This window comes from Canis lupus, chromosome 11, assembly GCF_048164855.1.
Source record: "Canis lupus baileyi chromosome 11, mCanLup2.hap1, whole genome shotgun sequence".
In the NCBI taxonomy this organism is placed as follows: domain Eukaryota; kingdom Metazoa; phylum Chordata; class Mammalia; order Carnivora; family Canidae; genus Canis; species Canis lupus.
The window spans coordinates 57,722,188-57,743,872 of NC_132848.1; the positions used below are offsets into that span (position 1 = coordinate 57,722,188).

At 37.4% G+C, this 21,685-nt stretch overlaps 1 protein-coding gene across 4 annotated transcripts in view; it reads right to left on the bottom strand.

The window, feature by feature from the left end:
* PSME4 (proteasome activator subunit 4) overlaps nt 1-21,685 on the bottom strand; it is a 105,252-nt gene that overhangs the window by 16,333 nt on the left and 67,234 nt on the right. For all 4 annotated transcript variants that reach the window (XR_012003446.1, XM_072768357.1, XM_072768358.1 and 1 more), the window contains 14 exons: nt 19,170-19,379; nt 16,898-17,034; nt 15,720-15,773; nt 15,295-15,424; nt 14,544-14,625; nt 12,743-12,896; nt 12,135-12,204; nt 10,930-11,055; nt 10,271-10,423; nt 8,338-8,442; nt 7,766-7,857; nt 6,917-7,048; nt 6,347-6,555; nt 4,387-4,472 (listed from right to left, as the gene is read on the bottom strand). Coding sequence is in view for 3 of the 4 variants with exons in the window: in XM_072768357.1 (XP_072624458.1) it covers nt 4,387-4,472; nt 6,347-6,555; nt 6,917-7,048; nt 7,766-7,857; nt 8,338-8,442; nt 10,271-10,423; nt 10,930-11,055; nt 12,135-12,204; nt 12,743-12,896; nt 14,544-14,625; nt 15,295-15,424; nt 15,720-15,773; nt 16,898-17,034; nt 19,170-19,379 (1,740 nt within the window). In the remaining variant the exon portion in view is untranslated. The remainder of the gene's footprint in view (nt 1-4,386; nt 4,473-6,346; nt 6,556-6,916; nt 7,049-7,765; nt 7,858-8,337; nt 8,443-10,270; nt 10,424-10,929; nt 11,056-12,134; nt 12,205-12,742; nt 12,897-14,543; nt 14,626-15,294; nt 15,425-15,719; nt 15,774-16,897; nt 17,035-19,169; nt 19,380-21,685) is intronic.

Sequence of the window (21,685 nt, forward strand, 5' to 3'; positions counted from 1 at the left end):
CCTATCTTTTGCTTTCTGGCCATGCTACAGGATAGACTGACATACAGTGATTTGGGTTTTCCTTAAGACTTGAAGTAAGAAGGGTGTTTTAATGTCTGTAGCAAAAATATGTGCATTTCTTTGTTAATATCCATCCTTCTCAGCACCGGTGGCGCAGTGGTTTAGCACCGTCTGCAGCCCAGGGTGTGACCCTGGAGACCCTGGATCGAGTCCCACATCGGGCTCTCTGCATGGAGCCTGCTTCTCCCTCTGCCTGTGTCTCTGCCTCTCTCTCTGCATCTCTACAAATAAATAAATAAATACTCTTAAAAAATTAAAAAAAAATATCCATCCTTCCTGCTGATCACATTTTGATTAACTTTTGGAAAAATCCTCCTCCTTTTCTGTCATTCTGGTGGGTCTGTCAACCAAGGGATCATATTGCTTAGCCAAAGTGTAGTAAGAGACCTAAGTCTGGCCAACAAGACTTTTTCTGGACATCTGAAATCTTAGAGAAATGCAAGGAGACAGAATCTGATAAGGCTGTTAGCTTCTGTTACTTAGGTCCCCAGGTAGTGAACTGCCTAGATACTTGTAAGTAACTAATTTCCTCCTTTCACTGTTGCAGATGTTTGGTTTTCAGTGCCTAGAACTGAAGATCCTTAACTAATACTGTGATATACAAAAAGGAGATCTTAATCTTTCTTTTGGTTTGTTTTCACCCAAATTTATTATTTTTAGTGTATCACAGATAAGATTTAGCAGACATTAAACTATGTTAACCTGTACAAAATGATGCCCTGCTGTGTTAATCTGCACAAAAATTTAGTTGGCAAAAGAACACTTTTCAGTTTTCCTCTCCTCTAAATTTTTTTTAAAAGATTTTATCTATTTATTCATGAGAGACACACAGAGAAGGCAGAGGCAGAGACAGAAGTAGAGGGAGAAGCAGGCTCCATGCAGGGAGCCCGATGTGGGACTTGATCCCAGGACTCCAGGATCACAACCTGAATCAAAGGCAGACACTCAACTACTGAGCCACTCAGGTGCCCCTCCTCTCCTCCAATTATTGAGAAAAATAGTTTTTCTGAAGAAACACCATCAATGGCATGTAATTTTGTACCAGTTATAACAATATCTGTAAATTTTTCTCTAAGTTTAACACATACAAAACTATTATTCTACAGTGGTGAGTTCTGATGAGCACTTAGCAAAGTTTGAAACAGGATACAACACATCCTGTCTTCCTCCCTGATCATAGGCATCTGAACTCATTATTCCAAATTAAGTACAGTTAAAAACTAGTAACAAAAATAATATACCATTATTACAACATATACAAGTACTTTACATTGTGCTCTCTGCTTTACAGGCATTATTTCATTTCATACTTACAACTGTGAGGATATTGGTATTATTCCTCAGTTTATATATACGAAGACATTTGAAGACATTGATTTTTTTTTAAAGATTTATTTATTTATTCATTCAGAGAGAGCGAAGAGAGAGGCAGAGACACAGGGAGAAGCAGGCTCCATGCAGGAAGCCCGATGTGGGATTCGATCCTGGGTCTCCAGGATCACACCCCAGGCTGTAGGCGGCGCTAAACCGCTGCGCCACCAGGGCTGCCCAAGACATTGATTTTTAACTAGGTCTCTATCTATTCTTCCCTTGACCTTCAGCAATATGGAGACTCTTCGACTAGAGGTAAATAACTAAAACTCACTCCGATATAGATTTCAAGGTGGGGTTTCTTTTAAATTGATATAAAACTGGTTTTTATGGGATAGGATCTAGAATAGTTATTTAGAATCTAAAAAGCACTGTAAATATATCCAAAACAGAATTTCTGCTTCCTACAGTTTAATAAGCAATAACTTGTTTTTAGATTTTCTTTATCCTCACTCCACACAGCTGATCTGCCTGCAAAGTAACTGTTTATCTGTGCCATGGTGACTTTGTACCCCATACTCCATTCTGCCATCATGGCCCAAAGCAGAGTATCAACCTCCGTATCTGTACATCCAGGCAAAATGTTAGGCCTGGCATAAGCAATCACAATACAGCTTTCTAATGATTTTTTAAAATAAATTTCATGTGGATTCAAAACATCCTTCTACCAACCTCACTCTCATGTATCTTTCTGATTTATTTTTTAAAGATTATTTATTTATTTGAGAGAGAGAGAGCACGCGCACAAGCATAAACAGGGGGAGCAGCAGAGGGAGAGGGAAAAGCAGGCTCCCCACCAAGCAGGAAGCCTGACACAGGGCTTCATCCCAAACGCTGGGATCATGACCTGAGCCAAAGGCAGATGCTTAACTGAGGCATCCCCTCCCCACCCCTTTTTGAAGATTGATTGATTGATTTGACAGAGAGAGAGAGAGAGAGATTGTGAGAGGACGCACACCATCAAGCACAAGCAGGGGGAGCAGCAGAGGGAGAGGGAGAATGATTTTTTAAAAAGATTTTATTTTTAAGCTATCTCTATAACCAACGTGGGGCTCAAACTCACAACCCCAAAATCAAGAGTTGCACATTCTTCTGATTGAGCCAGTCAGGCACCCCTGATTTTTTCTTTTCTTTTTTTATTTTGAGTGAAAGAATCAGGGTAGAACTCTAACTATCCCAACATTCACTGCACATTACCCATTTATGAACATACAGTCTATGTTTGGTATCCACTGCGTATGTGTCAGTGGAAAAAAGTTTAAGCACCACTGCCCTCAAGAGAAACCCTATCTACACCAAGGACTTACAAATAACAAGGATTCTATATACGCTAATAGCTACTGTCCACTCTTTTAACCCAAAAGATCTCAGAGGTACTCATGGGTATCAGACCCTACACAGCATTCCTTTTTTTTTTTTTTTTTAAAGATTTTATTTATGCATGAGAGACAGACAAAGAGAGAGAAAGAGGGGGGGGGGCAGACACATAGGCAGAAGGAGAAGCAGGCTCCATGCAGGGAGCCCAATGCCAGACTCGATCCCAGGACCCCAGGATCATGACCTGAGCCAAAGGCAGATGCTCAACCGCTGAACCACCCAGGCATCCTGCCCTACATAGCATTCTTAGAAGTATTTTAGTGGTGAATCCTTTGAAAATTACCAGTAGAGTTATCTTTTTCAGATTTCCTGAAGACAAAGTATGCTGTGGCAAATGTGAAGTTTAACATACCATTTGCTGAGTAAGAGTAACAAGGGTGCTCCTTCTTAAATAATAACTGTACCAAACAATAACTATCAAGTAGTGGTGAGGTTTGTGCGAAGCCTTCCAAATGTGCAATGAAAGTAGCCTGTTTTCCTTTTTTTTTTTTTTTTTAAAGATTTTATTTATTTATTCATGATAGTCACAGAGAGAGAGAGAGAGAGGCAGCGACACAGGCAGAGGGAGAAGCAGGCTCCATGCACCGGGAGCCCGATGTGGGATTCGATCCCGGGTCTCCAGGATCGCGCCCTGGGCCAAAGGCAGGCGCCAAACCGCTGCGCCACCCAGGGATCCCTGGCCTGTTTTCCTAATCACAGTATGACTGCAAACTCTAACTGTGGCAACCAATATATTGATCTGTGACCTTAGTTTTATTAGCTTCATCATCTGCCTCGATAAGTAATCAGAACCACCTCAGGCTACACTTTCATCAATTCAAATTAAACTTCAGTGTCTGCATAGGATCACCAGAAACAAGTTACTTCCACAGGTATTTGTTTGAAGCAATTATAGTCCCATTTAATACTGTAAAGTTAATACAAATACTGTATGTATAAGTACAATATACAGTAAGTCTTCAGGTTTATTATACGCTGAGTAAAATAAATCAGAAATAGCTATATTCAGAAAATGTCACCGTGGCTTATTTTTTAGCTGTCAATATTCTCCTAAACTTGGAAATTGTTTATCAAGTAACAATGTTCTGTCTATAAAGTTTTCCTGTATCTGTCAAGATCCTAGTCTGACTTAATACTAAAAAGATTAGGGCAGCCCCGGTGGCGCAGCGGTTTGGCGCTGCCTGCAGCCGGGGGTGTGATCCTGGAGATCCGGGATCGAGTCCCGCATCAGGCTCCCTGCATGGAGCCTGCTTCTTCCTCTGCCTGTGTCTCTGCCTCTCTCTCTCTCTCTCTCTGTCTCTATGAATAAATAAACTTAAAAATCTTAAAAAAAATACTAAAAAGATTATTTCAACAAATATTAAACTGCTATCTCCTAATGATTTTCCTGTGACTATTCTACTTAGGGATCCAACTAAGCCATACACAGTCTGAAAAACTATCCACTATCAGCTGATAAATATAAAATCCCGGGGAAGGAAAGAAGGGGATGCATTCTTTTTTTCTATCCAAGTTTTTATTTAAATTTCAGTTAGTTAACACAGGGGGATGCATTCTTAATTTCAGCCATAAACTTACCTTAAAAAACAAAGGTAGAAGCTGAAGTTGTTCTGTGACTGCTGTAGAGAAGGATCTTCCTGCACTGGCCATCAGCCATTTCAATACTATTTGAAAATAAACATACAGAATCAGTCTCTGCTATAGAGTTAGAGACCACGAAGTAGAAATATTGTAGTGCTAGTTTCAGAGAGCCACTCTGATAACTCTGGTAATTAACTCTTCAATGTTAAGAGAAAAAAAAAATTATCTGTGTTCCTTCATAAATTTAACACTAAAGAGCATTATGACAAGAACCAGAAAAAAGGATGTCAAAAAGGATAGGTTACTGAAGTCATTCTCAAAAAAATGTATCAATAAATTTATAGCCTATTAAATACCAACACCAATTACAAATTAAAACGAAACTGGAATAATCCTGACATAGCAAAAATGTAACTAATTTAGTTGCTTATACTTCGAATGCTTGAAAAAATTTTAAATACAGAAACAGGACACCCCAATAACCAAGACAATTTTGAAAAAAAAAAAAAAAAAAAACCAAAGCTGAGGGACTCACCGATTTCAAAACTTACTAGAAACCACAGTAATCGAGATAGTGCAGCACCGACATAAGGATAAACATACATATCAATGGAATAAACTAGAGAGTCCAGAAGTAAACCCTCATACACATGGCCAAGTAATTTTAGGAAGAGCACCAAAAACATTCAATGAAGAAATGAGAGTCTTTTCAACAAATGGTGCTAAGAAACTGAACATCCTTGTGCAAAAGAATGAAGCTGACCCTTATCCTACATTATATAAAAAAAATAATGCAGAATGGATTAAAGATCTAAACTTAAGAACTAAAAGTATAAAACTCTTAGAAAAAAATTTAAGGGAAAAATTTCGTGACACTGGATTTGGCAATGATTTCCTGGATATAACACCAGAAGCAAAGTTAACAAAAGAAAAAATAAATTTGACTTCATCCAAATTAAAAACTTTTGTGCATCAAAGGATACTACACCAAGACAGTGAAAAGACAACCCACTGAGTGAGAAAATATTTGCAAATCATTTATCAGATAAGGGGGTGATATCCAGAATATGTAAAGAACTATAACTCAACAACATTAACAACCTAATTCAAAAATTGGCAAAGAATGTGTAGACAATTCTCTCAAAAAGACTGAAAAAAAAAAGGGCAAGTAAACAATGAAAAGATGCTTAACCAGTAATCATTAGGGAAACGCAAATCCAAACCACAGGGTATCTCATTCATATGCATTTGGATAGTTGTAAGTCATAAAAACAGAAAACAAGTATTGGCATAAGTCTGAAAAAAACTGTAACCCTCTTGCAATGCTGGTTGGAAGGTAAAAGAGTGCAACCAACCACTGAGGGAAACAACTTGGTGGCTCTTAAAAAAGTTAAACAGCATTACCATCTGTCCAGCGAGTCTATTTCCAATACCCCAAAGAATTGAAAACAGGGACTCAAAACAGATACGTCTATATCACTGCTCACAGCAAAAATCACAGCCAAGAGGCATAAACAACTTAAATGTCCATTAACAGATAAATGGATAGATACTGAAAACACTATGCAGAATTTAAAAGCCTGACATAAAAGAATAAATATTGTAGGGTTCCACTTATATGAAGCACCTGAACAGGCAGATTCAGAGACAAAAAATGGTGGCTGCTGGGGTGGGAAGGGTGGGAAAGGGTATTTACAGATAAATGGGTGCAGAGCTTCACTTTTATAAGATGAAGAGTGCTGGAGATGGAAGACGGCAATAGTTGTACAATAATGTGAACGTATTTGATGCCACCCAACTGTAAAGTTTGTATTATATATGTTTTACCACAACAAAAAAATAGGAAATCCTAACAGCCCCAAAAGGATAATCTACACAAATGTCTGTTTTTGTTTTGTTTTCCCCTGGTAATAAATGTCTATTTTCAAGCGAGTTTCTATTAATTTTAGACACTCACTAGTTTTTAAGAGTTTAATGCCCTGAGTTCGCTCATCTTCTTCACCAATTCCATTTTCTTCCATAACATGGTTCTGAATTTCTTCATCTACATCCATGAGGGGCTTCAATTTCTCTAGAATTCGAGCAGTAAACTCAGGGACCCGTGGGGATGCTGTTGGCGCAGTGTTTGGCAAAGAAACATCGATCATAAATATGTAGGTCAGCACACTGCAAAATGAAATATATAGTGAGAAGAGATCCCATGTTATCAATAAAACTAAGGTTTAAAAGCGATGATCCAAGCAAAGTAAATATTTGAACGATGACTCCTAGGGAGGGTCTCTTGTGCTGTGTGTGTAATTTGGAGGCACTGAGAACCAGTCGAATAATCCCCTCTGGCTTATGAGCTTACTGATGTCTTCTTTCACACCACAGCCTCTTGTGTCCCAAACACAATATAAAACAAAATTTGAAGAGGAGGACCCACAAAACTCAATACTAAAATAACCGGTATGTACTATTAGATATTAAAGCTTAATAAAAAAAGAACTCAAGAAGTGTACCATACCATAGAGAAAAGAATACCCACCTCCCTATTCTTTCCCTGACATTTTTGTAAACCTGGGTGAGTTTGGGTTCCAAGTACTTCAGTAGTCTGTGCAAGAGCTCAGGCACTCTCCACTCTTGCTGGGCAAGGCCACCTTGTAGTACATAGAGTCGACTAGAATTAAAGCACAGTAGAGTTGTGTTAGAGCCCTTCCCTGCTTTACATATGACAGTACAGACTCATGGAATCTATAGTCTACTTAAAATTGTTATATTTTCTCACCTAATACATAATAAAACCAACAATTCAAAACAGTACGTTAATGAAGATTACTTTATTTTTACTGCATCATTTTTGCTTTATTCTCATTTTCTCTCCACTAGCATACAATCAAGAGCAATACTGACTTGAGAACAGTCATTGATTTTTAATCAGAACTTTCCCCACTAATTAATACTAATAGCCTATTCTTCTTGTTTTAAGGATTACCTAGATTTCCTTCTCTAGCCTACCAATTTTTTCTAACTCCTTCTATCCCACCAAGAATATTTTTCCTTTGAAGGATTACTCTGTTTTTTCTTAATAAGGGACAAATGAGATGATGTGATGAGGAAGTTAGTATTGTCACAGGATAAAAAAGCTGTCCCAACAGCAGAGAGGGCTGAATCTAAATAACATTGGTCTCTATTTCTACTTCTTTCCAACTGAGAAATAACTCTACTTAGCATCATAAATTGTACCGAATTGGTTCACTCGACTCTCAGAAGAAAATAGTTACATTATCAAGCCTTTAGGAGTACACAGTTCACTTCCATTTATACATCAAAAGCAAAGCAGTTATCTTTTGTTGAAAAATCTTTTGTTAACCTTCTAAGTTTTCTTTTTATTTACCATGCATCTACAAAGGATCCTCCTTCACCACTCAATGGTGACTCTAACAGCAGCTCAAAAAGCCAATGAAGTTTCCGGGGATCTCTGCTTTCCTGTGGTGAAAATATAAAATAGCAATTAAAACAGGGACCCTAGAATTCTGTATATAAACTACATCCTGTTATTTTAGAAATATTATAAATAAATATAAGGCAAGAAAAAGTAAAACCCATAGGTTAGTCAAATCCAAAAATAGTTCATGCTATGGACATATTTAGCGTGGAAAATAACACCTAAAAACTTGTATCATCTGGCTTTTAGTATATGTAAGTTGCATTTCCAGATATGTGATATGATTTGCCATTTCATCTAAGAATGCATTACGATAACAGAGAAGATGTAATAATCACTTAAGAGTTTCCACTCAAGGCTTATTTGAAAGCTTAAAGAGAACCATCTTTAATTACAGAAGATGAAAAAACAATGAAGAAAATTTCAAGACTCAAGAGGTATAATGAGATTTCCCAAGTTTTGAGAAAGGGTATAAAACAGTTTAAATAGATCAGTTAAACACAAAAAGAAGCAGAACTTACACAGGATGTTGCTATACACGTTCCCCAGTCGTTATAAGTTTCTACTGTAATGTTGGATAATGCTGTTCTAAGCAGAGGGCAAAGAAGCTCCCAAAGCTTCTCTACCTACTCAAAACAAAATATATGGGAAAAAGTTAGTAATACTCAGAACATTTTTCTTCAACTATCTTTCCCTGGAAATACACACATACAAACACATGACCTGATACTTATTTAAATTATTTCTTAGAACACCCAAATAATCCAGGAAAGTAGCTTCACCATTTTATCATCATAAATATCCACGTATAAAAACGAAATCTTTAAAAAAAAAAAAAAAAAAGAGAGGAGATGCATGCCTTATATGGTTCATTACAAAATCTCTACTGAAAATTTTCCTTTCAAAAATTCTGAGTAACAAAGTACACTGGAGTGAAACAAAACCTCAATTATTTTTCTAAGTTTCACATGCTTATTGGGGTCACTTGATTAAGTCCTAATACAGGGAAGCAAGGACTTTTTAATACAATTTAGTATTAGCCTAAAGTATAATCTTCAAATTCCAAGCTTGGGATTACTATAAATAGTCTTTAAAAAGTGTTCAGTTACACAGAGATTGCGAATATATGTGTATAGATGCTTCTCACAGTTTATTGAGAATACAAATCACCTTGAGATCTTGATAAAATGCAGACTGATTCATTAGATCAAGGTGGGACCTGAGATCCTATTTTTCTAACAAGCTCCCAAGTGATACCCATGCTGCAGATCCATGGACTGCACTTTAGTCAAAAGGACCTATACAGGACAGATGGGGAGGGAGGCTTGGGATAAAATTTCCAGTGGAAGCATCAGGTGTTGAGGAGGAGGAGGAAGGGAAGGAGGGAAAGGAGGGGGTAGGGGAGGAGAGCAGAAAAGCTGTATCTTAAACAACTTATCAAAAAAGGAGGGGTGTTCTGGAAAAGAGGTAACTAAAAAATGACAAAGAATGACAAAGAAATGTGTGACATATTTAAACAAAACTGTTTCATGTTATGTGAGCAACAAAAAGGCAATATTATAAATCAACAAATACTTTTATCTAATAAGCTACTTGAACATGTATAACTAAATTAATATATTAAAAAGTGTTCACAGTCCAAAACTTATGTGTAATAAAGTCTGCTAAAACCAGTGTCTGCATCTTTTCTCTGAGGATATGGTGGCCTACCTTGCATTTTGGCATTCTGGATATTTTCAGTCTAGTTATTGTCAATCTAGTGCATTGTGCTAAGAAACTAACCTTAGGGCAAGTGTGTAAAATGAAATCTTGCAATTAAGAGGGATACTAAAAAAAAGGATGTCAAACTGTCTATGAGACCAAATGAGTAATGTAGATGAGCAAGGAGGCTAAGAGAAAGGATTTAATGAGAAGCTAGAGAGTGTGCCTCATGAAGGGAGAAGCCCATACACAACACACTAGCCAACTGTTAATGCGCAATAATGCAGGACCAGTTCCAGGATTTCTTCACTGATCAAGAGAAACTGAAATCTTTTTTTAGGGTTCTTCCCCTAATGCTGGTAAATAATTACAAAATTTAAAAGATACTGAATGTTGCCCGTAGACCACTGATTTGTGACCTATACTCAAAAGCAATATGGAATTTGAACATTTCATGTTTTAAGTATTAATATTTGCTGTGTTGGGAACTGCTACAAAAATGGATATTATAGCTTTAAAAAAAAAAAAAAGATTTTATTTATTCATGAGAGACACAGAGAGAGAGAGAGAGAGAGAGGCAGAGACACAGGCAGAGGGAGAAGCAGGCTCCATGCAGGGCGACGTGGGACTCGATCCCAGGTCTCCAGGATCACGCCCTGGGCTGAAGGCTGCGCTAAACCGCTGAGTGAGCCACACGGGCTGTCCCAAGGATATTATAGCTTTAACAGGGAACATGCTGTACAAATACATCACCTTTTCAAATGTCCAATGCTTAGAACCTCTGATTAAACCAGCTATAATTTCTGCAACACAGCGCTGGGTGCTTTCATGTGAATCTGCAACCAAACGTTCTAAATGGGGCCTCAGAACCGGCAGAAACGCATCATCAAAATTTCTGAAAATGCCCTATTAAAAAAAAAGAAAGTTTTTCAGTTCCCAAATGACTATCATCTCCATTATAATCCTAAGAATGCTTGTGTTTATTTACTACATCACTACTGTGCTTACAAAACCCCAAGTGTTCTACCCTTTAGAAATGCTTTAACAAGGTCTGTAAGTTAAAATAAAAATACTGTTATTTACAGATCACAGTAAAATACAATGAATGGAATCAAAATAATCCTTCTGACTTTAAAAATATCACACATACCTCAAAACACTCAATGTATAGTCTTGCTGAATTTTTTTTCTTATGCTGTTAATTACAGATATTAGAGATACACATACTAAAAAGCTTCTTTTTCTCAAAACTCCTAGACCTTAAACTAAGATCAATTTGATTAGCATCATTTCTAGAACCACTGTAGATGAAAACAGATGACCAAACTCAAACTTTGACTTTAAAACTTATGAGCCAACAAACTAACCAGTCAGTAAGCTATATGAAGAGGGATATTAAATAACATATTTACCTTAAAGAGGCAAAAACGGCGAGGATTAAACTTATCTTTTCCTTTTCTGTCTTCTAAAGATAGAAAAGTAATTAACTGTTCAACAAATTTAGGATCAGAAAAATGATCAAATATAATCTGTTCAGCCTATAAAGTTAAAGAAAAAACAACATTCAGGGTTTAAGATCTATTTTAGAACGTGATTCTGAAACATCAAAATTCAACTGTGAAGTTTTGATTATTAACACTGGGCTGTTACTTTTGTTTTAAAGCATTTTTACTTCTCAGAGGCTTTTTACAACCAAAATAGTATCTCCTAAAAATGTTAAATCCATTATAGTCGAAAGTTTTCCTTCAGATCTTCAAGTTTGAATTCCATTTCTCAAACTGAATTAAAATCTACCAAGTTCTGCTTGAAGACAGTCCTATTGTGCCATCTGGTGTATAATTTAGGAAAATCCTCTAAACTGTAAATGCCAACAAATTATTTCCTTATTTATAAAACATCAGAAATTAAAAGGTAAACTGTTGAATTAGAAAATAAAGAGTTGGTGCCTGGCTGGCTCAGTCAGTACAGCATTTGACTTATCATCTCAGGGTCATGAGTTTGAGCCCCACATACAGCATAGAGCTTACTTAAAAATACATTCACGCATAAATAAATAAAAAATAAAAAGCTACATCATTAACTTAAGTGAGAAAGTCACTAAAAGTCCCTAACTTCCAAAATGGTAAAGAAATAAACCTTATTGAAAACTAAGGAGTTTCAACTTAAATCTATAAACAACTATTCACTGAGTACTCATCATTTATATGCAATAAAAAACTAAAAGCAAACAACAGCAAATGACAAAACCCACCTAAAAGCCAGTCTTTATCTCTGCCTTCAAGAAGCTTGTTACCACATAGGACAGACACAAGAAACATGCAGAGAACTATATAAAGCAGTACCCAAGTAAAGTGAGGTAGTAACATGAGTAATCTTAAATATGAAGACTTGTGCCAACTGGCCCTAACAGAATGCAGTGGGGTGGGGGATGGGGGATACAAGGGGGTGGAGTAAGTGAGTACACATTTACCAGTATTTACCCAGTGCTATCCTGAAATACACTGACTGGGGAAAAAAATCCCACAAACTCCATTTGAAAAAAATTAGAGGCCAAGAGTAAGATGCAGGTGAACCAAGGTGAGTGCTTACACATAGTGAGAATAGAATGCTTACTTACCTCTGTCAAATCCTCCCTGCTTCTGCCAAGCTTAGGCTGCTCTTCCACTCCAGCATAAATAACCATATTCCTACAAAGTAAGAGTTTGTATTTGTAATACATATAGAAAAAAACAGAGCTTCATGGAGAGAAAGCATTAGAAGACACTTTTAAAAACTCTAATCAGGCTAATAAGTTTGGGGATATGAGTACATCTCTAACAATTGTGGCCTTAAAAATCTCTCAGGTCACTGTGTGCTACCGATGTATGCCACTGGTCTCAACTGTAAGAGATAGTAAGTATTTCTCTGGGCTGGTTTATGCGTACGTAGTATTGATATGTAAGAATATAATGCAGCGCAGCTATTGAGTCTTTAGATATATAAAGATCAAAACAGGAAGTCTAAGAGTGTCAGTGGAAAGACAAAGAACGAGGCAAGACCCGGGCACAGCACTGGCAGGAGCAAAAGAAAAAGAAGGAAGAAGAAAAAAGCTAGAGATTATGTGTTTTTGGTGGCAGAGGACCTCCACACCTGCTTCAAAAGTGCCTCTGAACCTCTCCAGAAATCCAAAATGATAAAACTATATCCAAGATAAGCTGTTTAATAATGAGGTGCAAGGCAACTTACTGCGGCCAGGTATAGTATCCCCAGTGAGTTTTCTCCACAAAGCAGCTTGACTCCCATTCTTTTTTGGTTCTTGGTATACTTTTGCTATCATAATGCAACCAATGATTATCAGGCCTATCACCAGCAAGAATTTGGGTAGGTTTAGAATATCCGCCTTAAGGAAAAAACAATTACATTTGGTAAATTTTAAAATATCCATGCAATAATTACTGTCAACTCTTGATCAACAGTACTGGTGTGACCTTGTCTTCATAACAAGATCATAAAAATTTGCTCAAGGCAAGATCACATATATATGAGGCATTATCCACTAATGGGCTAATTATTTGGGGTGAAAAAAAAAATCAAGTATGATCCATACTTCATTCCTTTCACCAAAATTAAAAGGATTAATTTTGTTAAAACTTTTTTTGTTTTTAAAGATTTTATTTATCCATTCATGAGAGACAGAGAGAGGCAGAGACACAGGCAGAGGGAGAAGCAGGCTCCTCACAGGGAGCCCGATGTGGGACTCGATCCTGGAACCCTGGGATCATACCCTGAGCCAAAGACAGACACTCAATTGCTGAGCTACCCAGGCGTCCCTTGTTAAAACTGTTTAGATTTGAATTAATTTCAGGCTTAAGGAGCTCAAAGAACTCCCATATATTCTTCACCCAGATGCCCCAAATTTTAACATTTTACCATGTGTACTTTGACATTCTCTCTACATATTTGTGTTTTTAGGAACCATTATATATTCCCTTTAATATGAGACCTACAAATATGTCTTTCAAGTGATGATAAAGCAGGATTAGGAGCACCTGGGTGGCTCAGTCAGTTAAGCATCCAACTCTTAATTTTGCCTCAGGTCATGATCTCAGGTTGTGAGACTGAGCCCCACATCAGGCTCTGTACTAGGCATGGAGCCTGCTTAAGATTCTTCTCCCTCTTCCTCTCACCTTCTAAAAAACCTAACAAACAAAAGTAGTAGTAGACAGCATAATGAAACTCTTTCCCACATTTAGTTAATTTAATTCCATTTCATAGTGTTCCCAATAGAAATGGTGCTGCATAGCTATAGTCCCCTCCCAAACGTGGGGAGGGGGCAGACTGAAGACAGCTGTTTGAACATCACAGAAGTTATCAGAGATTTAAAAATGTAGTAGTGAGCGGAATAAAAATGATATACCCCCCCCAATCAAGTTAGTTCACTGTTTTTTTCTGATCACCAATCTGATTAGATTACTATTCAAAAAAATCTGATAACACAGTAAGGCATAAAGAAGAAAATTAACGTTGCCTCTAAACCTACATCCAGAAACACTTCACATATTGATGTATTAATGATAATGGACTTTTTATTTTTATTTAAATCTCTGAACACAGTTTGATAAATAACTAATATAATTGCTTGGTTGGTGAGATAAATAAGTAGATATTTGTGGAGAGTGTGCAAAAGGTACATGTATTATGAAGACAGCGTCCCTATATTTTTTCAAGTTTATTTATATTTTTTAGTAATCTCTACAACCATTGTGGGGTTCGAACTCACGACCCCAAGAACAAGAGTCACATGTTCTTACTGAGCCAGTCAAGTGCCTCAAGAGTCCATCTATTTTTATAAATACTTTTAATCACTAGTTTTCACTAAGTCAACCATTTTCCCCTTATAATATTCATACTTTGTGTGCTGAGATCTTCCTATACTTCTATACTTTGTCAAGAAAAATATTTGAGCTCAAGAACTATAATTTATACATTTCAAAGAAACTTTCCAAGTTTGACTGAGAGGCATGTAATTACATTTGGTAGTACTTACTCATTTCATAGGGGTTGATGGTCAGCTTTTTGTGGGTTCTTTTGAGCTGCTTAAGAATACCAGCCACAGCTGAAATTGCCATCTAGAAAAGAAACAGGTAAGGTTCATGTGTCAACATTTTTAAATTTCTTGAATGGTTGGTTGCCTGCCTTGAGCAAAGCAGAAGCTGCATTCTGCTTCTTTCAAAATCAGATAAATACCTCACCTGTTGACATCTGGTGGCACAGCCATATGAGTGCTAAGTCTGACTTGGAATGAATCACACTTGAAGTTCTTATTTTCATCCAAGCTAGTTTTGCTTAGTAAACCTTAATCCCTTCTTTGTTAAGCCAGTATCTGCTCATTCTTCAAATCTCAGCCTAGAAATTTCTTCTGAAAGGTCTTTCTCTAATGCACCAGGTTAGGTCAGCTCCATCTTGCACTCTACCTTAATACTTTGTGAATAAAACCAGAAAGTTGTATACTCAGATATCTTTCCCTTCCTTTAACACTTCATACCTGTCGTTAATTTTTCAAAGTCAGCATTTCCCATGAATCTATAAACTTGTACCCTGCTGTATTATTGAAATGCACAGTGTCTGAACATGTCCTCATGTATTTGCTGGATGAATTACCATCTCTGAATCAACTGATAAATTCCAAACCAATACACCTCAAGGCATTTATTAAGTGCATCCTGTGAAGACTTTAAAGGCTTCAGGTGTGGTAAAAATTCTCAAACCCAAGACTATAGCTTCAATCAAGTATCTACCTTTCGAACTACAATTGCATCATGGTTGAGATTCTCAACAAAAAAACGTATGGCACGAAGAGGTAACACTCGGTCATCTCTCAAAAGTAGAGACAGAAGCCCAATGCCTATATGTTCAAATTTCCAAGGCCTATAAAGGGGAGGGGGAAAAAAAAAATCACAAAACATATCACTCATAAAACCACATTAAGAAGAAAACTGTATATGAAACATCATAGTTTTAAGTTTCCTAAGATTAATACAGGTATACTGATGAACGCCACTCCTATCATCAGCCCCAAAGTTTACCTCTTCTTATTCTTCTAAATTCATGAATCAGACTATAATTTTTTGAGACACAGTCATTCATGGGTTTCAGGATAGAAACCTCCTATATATAGTATTTAAGATAAAACCCGCAAGAATTAAAAAAAAATTGCACTTACAGATTTCTCTGCTCCACACCATCTAATAAAGTGTTTACCAAATTTTCGTAGTTCCTTAAAAAAGAAACAAAAACCTTTAGGTGAGTTATTGTTTCAATACAGTAGTAAGATAAACACCAAATGATGTAACCTAAATTCAACTTCTAGCCAAATTCACCTTCTTCTTATGTGTCATCACAAGACTATAAAAGGCCTGGTGAGAACCAAGCCGGAGTGAAAGCAGGTGGATGAAGAGAGACAGTGGGGAAAAGAACATGAAGGGCAGAGAGAAAACAAAGATGCTAAGTACAGGGACGCCTAGGTGGCTCAGCAGTTTAGAGCCTGCCTTTGGCCCAGGGCGTGATCCTTGAGTCCTAGGATCAAGTCCCACATCGGGCTCCCTGCATGGAGCCTGCTTTTCCCTCTGCCTGTGTCTCTACCTTTCTCTCTCTCTCTCTCTGTGTCTCTTATGAATACATAAATAAAAAATCTTAAAAAAAAATTGCTAAGTACACTGAGCACCTCAACTCTTCCCAAGCAGATATTCAAAAATAGATCTCTGAGTAGTAATCAAGTAGTTAGAAGTGGTCTACCTATATGGCATTCCAGGTATAGGTGAGGTAGGCTATCGTGTAATAGTTTATTACTTCTACAGACATGTTAGGAAAAAAAATAAGCATATTCATGAGGCAAAGACAAAATCAAGCCGGCAAGGCATCTGCCTGAGTGTTATCATTGAATTGCCTGGGTTCCAAAAATCTAAAACCAGGTTTTGGTTTTTATTTTTTTTTTTAAGATTTTATTTACTTATTTGAGAAAGAGAGAGAGAGTGAGAGAGCACAAGATGGGGGTAAGGACAGAGGGAAAGGGAAAATAGACTCCTGGCTGAGCAGGGAGCCCAATGTGGGGCTCAATCTCAGGACTCTGAGATCATAACTTGAGCCGAAGACAAATGCTTAACTGACTAAGCCACTCAGGCACCCCTAAAACCAGTTTTTTAAGACTGTTTTAAGATAGTTTTCCACTTCTACAGCTAAAAGTAACTATCTGGGGCCTTCATAATATTATCTCCTAACATTTTGTATTTTTCCAGAGTCGATGTGTAAATTTCATGAGGTATTTATAGCACATCTATATTTCAGATGTTCAAAACCTCCTACCCATGCTATCTATGTTGAGAAGTAGGCATTCATAATTACCTTAGGGCATCAGCATTCTTTTCTTGTTGGCGTTTAAGTCCTTCTTTAATTTCTTCTGAACTAAGCATTGTCTGGTTGGAGGAGGGGTTTTTTGATTGTTGAAGTAATTCTGCTATTTCAACACAGGACTTTGGAATCTTAAAAAAAAAAAAAGAAAAGCGAGGGCACAAAATGAAATACTGACACATGCCAGAACATAGAGGAATCTTGACAATGTTATGCTGAGAGCAGCCAGATACAAGAGACAACCTACTGTGTGATTTCATTTATACGAAATGTCCCTACCAGGCAAATTCACAGATTAGGAAAGTTGATTCGTGATCTCCAGGGGCTAGGGATGCTAGGAGAATGGGAGTGACTGTTCCTGGGTACAGACTTTCTTTCTGAATGATGAAATGTTCTGAAATTAGACTAGTGATAGTTGCAGAACCCTGGGAATATACTATTGTGAATATACAATATACTACTGTGCTATGTAAAGGTGAACTTTTTGTCATGTGAATTACATACTACGTTAAAAATCTTTATTTAAAAAAGATTAAAAAAAATTTTTTTAAGTAATCTCTGCACCCAACGTGAGGCTGGAACTCAAAAACCCCAAGATCAAGAGTCACATGCTCTTCTGACTGAGCCAGCCAGGCTCCCCTCAAAAAAAACATTTTTAAAGAAAGTATAAAGGGACACCTGGTTGAGCTTCGGCTTTTGGCTCAGGTCATGATCCCGGGATCCTGGGATTGAGTCCCGTATTAGGCTTCTTGCAGGGAAGCCTGCTTCTGCCACTGCCTAGGTCTCTGCCTCTCATGAATAAATAAATAAAATCTTAAAAAAAAAAAAAAATAAAAGCATAATCTGGGGTGCCTGGCTGGCTCAGTAGGAAGCACATATGACTTTTGATCTCAGGGTTGTGAGTTCCAGCCCCATGCTGGGTGCAGAGATTACTTAAAAATAAATATCTTTTTTTTTTTTTTTAAAAAAAGTATGATCTAATGACAGTTTTAGATAGCAAGAACATATTTAACAGAGGGTATTATGCTGAGTGAAGTAAGCCAGTCGGAGAAGGACAAACATTATATGTTCTCATTCATTTGGGGAATATAAATAATAGTGAAAGGGAATATAAGGGAAGGGGGAAGAAATGTGTGGGAAATATCAGAAAGGGAGACAGAACGTAAAGACTGCTAACTCTGGGAAACGAACTAGGGGTGTTGGAAGGGGAGGAGGGCGGGGGGTGGGAGTGAATGGGTGACAGGCACTGGGGGTTATTCTGTATGTTAGTAAATTGAACACCAATAAAAAATAAATAAATAAATAAATAAATAAATAAATAAAAATAAACAAATAAAATTTTTAAAAATCTTTAAAAAAAAAAAAAAAGAAAAAGAGTAAGTTTGGAGCAGTGGTTTTGGAACCAAAGGATGGATGTCAAACATAATTACTTTAGAGAAGAGGACAATTCACTTGTACTCACATCACTTTTATCCACCTCAGTTATCATAGGTGTGTACACATTCACTTGCTATATCTGTGTGAGCAGCACTGAAATTTGTATTTTTTACCTTCCTTTTGTCAACTCATCCAATTTTAATTTTTATCACTATAAGTTATGAACCTGATGATCAAACTTTTGTGACTTCAGCTATTAAGAGTGACCTCCTGAGGCAGTCTGGGTGGCTCAGCGGTTTAGCGCCACCTTTGGCCCAGGGCGTGATCCTGGAGACCTGGGATCGAGTCCCACGTTGGCTCTCTGTGTGGAGCCTGCTTCTCCCTCTGCCTGTGTCTCTGTCTCTCTCTCTCTGTCTCTCATGAATAAATAAATAAAATCTTTTTTTTTTTTTAAATTTTTATTTATGATAGTCACACAGAGAGAGCGAGAGAGGCATAGACACAGGCAGAGGGAGAAGCAGGCTCCATGCACCGGGAGCCCGACGTGGGATTCGATCCCGGGTCTCCAGGATCGCGCCCTGGGCCAAAGGCAGGCGCCAAACCGCTGCGCCACCCAGGGATCCCTAAATAAATAAAATCTTAAAAAAAAAAAAAAAAAAAAAAAAGAGTGACCTCCTAAAATACTCTTCGAAAAATGAGGCCATGGATATATAGAGGATAATGGTAAATGCAACATCGTAATAACCCTTTGTTGCTTCTTGGTAGAAAACAACCCAGCTCTTTCCTGGCCATGTTCCAAATTCAGTGATTGCACTAAAGTACAAATAAGAAACAATGTAAATGTTAATATCCACTAAAATTTGAATTAAAAAAAAATGGTTTTGCTCACTGCGAAATCCAAGCCAATTGTTTCATATTGCCGATGAATCTTTTCTGCAAGATCATCAAACAGTCTCACTATTGATGGCTTTTCCAGGGACATGGCTTTGCTAAGTCCAGAAGAAACAATTGCTGGCCAAGTCTGTACAATACAGTCCCAATCGTGAAGGTTTGCCAAACATACACCACTGTGATTTCCAAGGAGACAATACAAGGCACCCTGCAGGAAAAAATAATATAGGGAATAAGAGGCATTATTTAGTTGTCGCCAATTCATTTACATATTTGTAGATTTACTAAACACTGATTATTTAAGTGCTTGATACTGGTTAGTAAAATAGATTCACATTCATACATTTAACATGTTACTTTTAGAAACTTAAACCCGACAGTTGTCATCCAGTAATATTTTACCTCAGTCATCTAATAAAAGGTTAGCTCAAAGAACAGCTATTAATAAGATAATACAGAAATGTAAGGTCATTGTTTTAAAGGATATAACTTCCTTTCCAATTCTTTTCTAGTATCACAGAGGCCATAAACATTTGCCACTCTTAACATTTTAGGGCATGTTTGGGATAATTTCCAAAATCTGACTGCATATTTTCTTAAGTATATTAAAACTAGATTACTTAATTATACTGTGTGCTTTTTACTCATAAAAGCTCAATTAGTCAGAATAATACTCTATTTTAATGAAAAGAGATATTATGTTATTTTCTAAACATTCACTGTAACTCAATTCTGATCTGGCTTTATTACCCACTGTATACTCTATATTCCTTTTCACACATTCTCATAAGGTCACTGGTAACTTTTTTTACTGACCTAATAGATGTTTTTCAAATTTGATCTTACTTGACCTATCCGATTCTATCCATTTAAACTGCTCCCGATACAATCAGCAATAAACCACCCTAAGAACCCTCTTACACCGTTGGTGGGAATGTGAACTGGTGCAGCCACTCTGGAAAACTGTGTGGAGGTTCCTCAAAGAGTTAAAAATAGACCTGCTCTACGACCCAGCAATTGCACTGCTGGGGATTTACCCCAAAGATACAGATGCAATGAAACGCCGGGACACCTGCACCCCGATGTTTATAGCAGCAACATCCACCATAGCCAAACTGTGGAAGGAGCCTCGGTGTCCATCAAAAGATGGATAAAGAAGATGTGGTTTATGTATACAATGGAATATTCCTCAGCCATTAGAAACGACAAATACCCACCATTTGCTTCAACGTGGATGGAACTGGAGGGTATTATGCTGAGTGAAGTAAGTCAATTGGAGAAGGACAAACATTATATGTTCTCATTCATTTGGGGAATATAAATAATAGTGAAAGGGAATATAAGGGAAGGGAGAAGAAATGTGTGGGAAATATCAGAAAGGGAGACAGAACATAAAGACTCCTAACTCGGGATCCCTGGGTGGCGCAGCGGTTTGGCGCCTGCCTTTGGCCCAGGGCGCGATCCTGGAGACCCGGGATCGAATCCCACGTCGGGCTCCCGGTGCATGGAGCCTGCTTCTCCCTCTGCCTGTGTCTCTGCCTCTCTCTCTCTCTCTCTCTCTGTGTGACTATCATAAATAAATAAAAATTAAAAAAAAAAAAAAAAAAAAGACTCCTAACTCTGGGAAACGAACTAGGGGTGGTAGAAGGGGAGGAGGGCGGGGGGTGGGGGTGAATGGGTGACGGGCGCTGGGGGGAGGGGGCACAGGACGGGATGAGCACTGGGTGTTATTCTGTATGTTGGTAAATTGAACACCAATAAAAAATAAATTTATTTAAAAAAAATAAATATATATACCACCCCAAGAGTTAGACATTCCACAACACTCTTAAATTATATATCTACACTGGAGGTCAGCAAATTTTTTCTATAAAGGGTCAAATAGTAAATAGTTGGTCATATGGTCTCTGTTGTAACTACTTACCTATGCTCTTATAGTATGAAAGTAGTCACAGACATAATATATAAAGAAATGGACATGGCTGTGTTCCAAATGCAACTTTACTTACTAAAGAAAGTAACTGAGCCCAAGCTTTGGTTGGTTGACTTGTCTTAAAAGCCAACTTCAAGAATAGGTTTAGTTGTCATGTTAACTCTACCCAGAAAGCAAATGATACTGCTAACAAGTCTCTCTTCTCACAGGGAAAGATCTCTCTTTGGCTTCTGTAACTCCTATCTTGGTATATTTCTGATCTTTCTCTTCTCAGTTACTTCTTCATGGGGGTCCTAATGGAGTTTTCTCAACACCTGCCTTCCTGGCCCTCTTTCTCTTCTCATTCCTCCTATGCTTTCTTACCTGTGGCCAAAGATTTCAATTATCATCAAAACACACTGAAATGTTATGTTTGGTGGAATGATGTCTAATTACCTGACACTGCCTCTTAGTTTAGAGGAAATACTTCAAATATATCTTGTCCAAACAGACTAATTTATCATCTATGCTCCTTGTCCTCTCCCTGTCTGATGCACTCAATAACCATTTGTACAATCTAGAACCTTAATAATTCTGATACC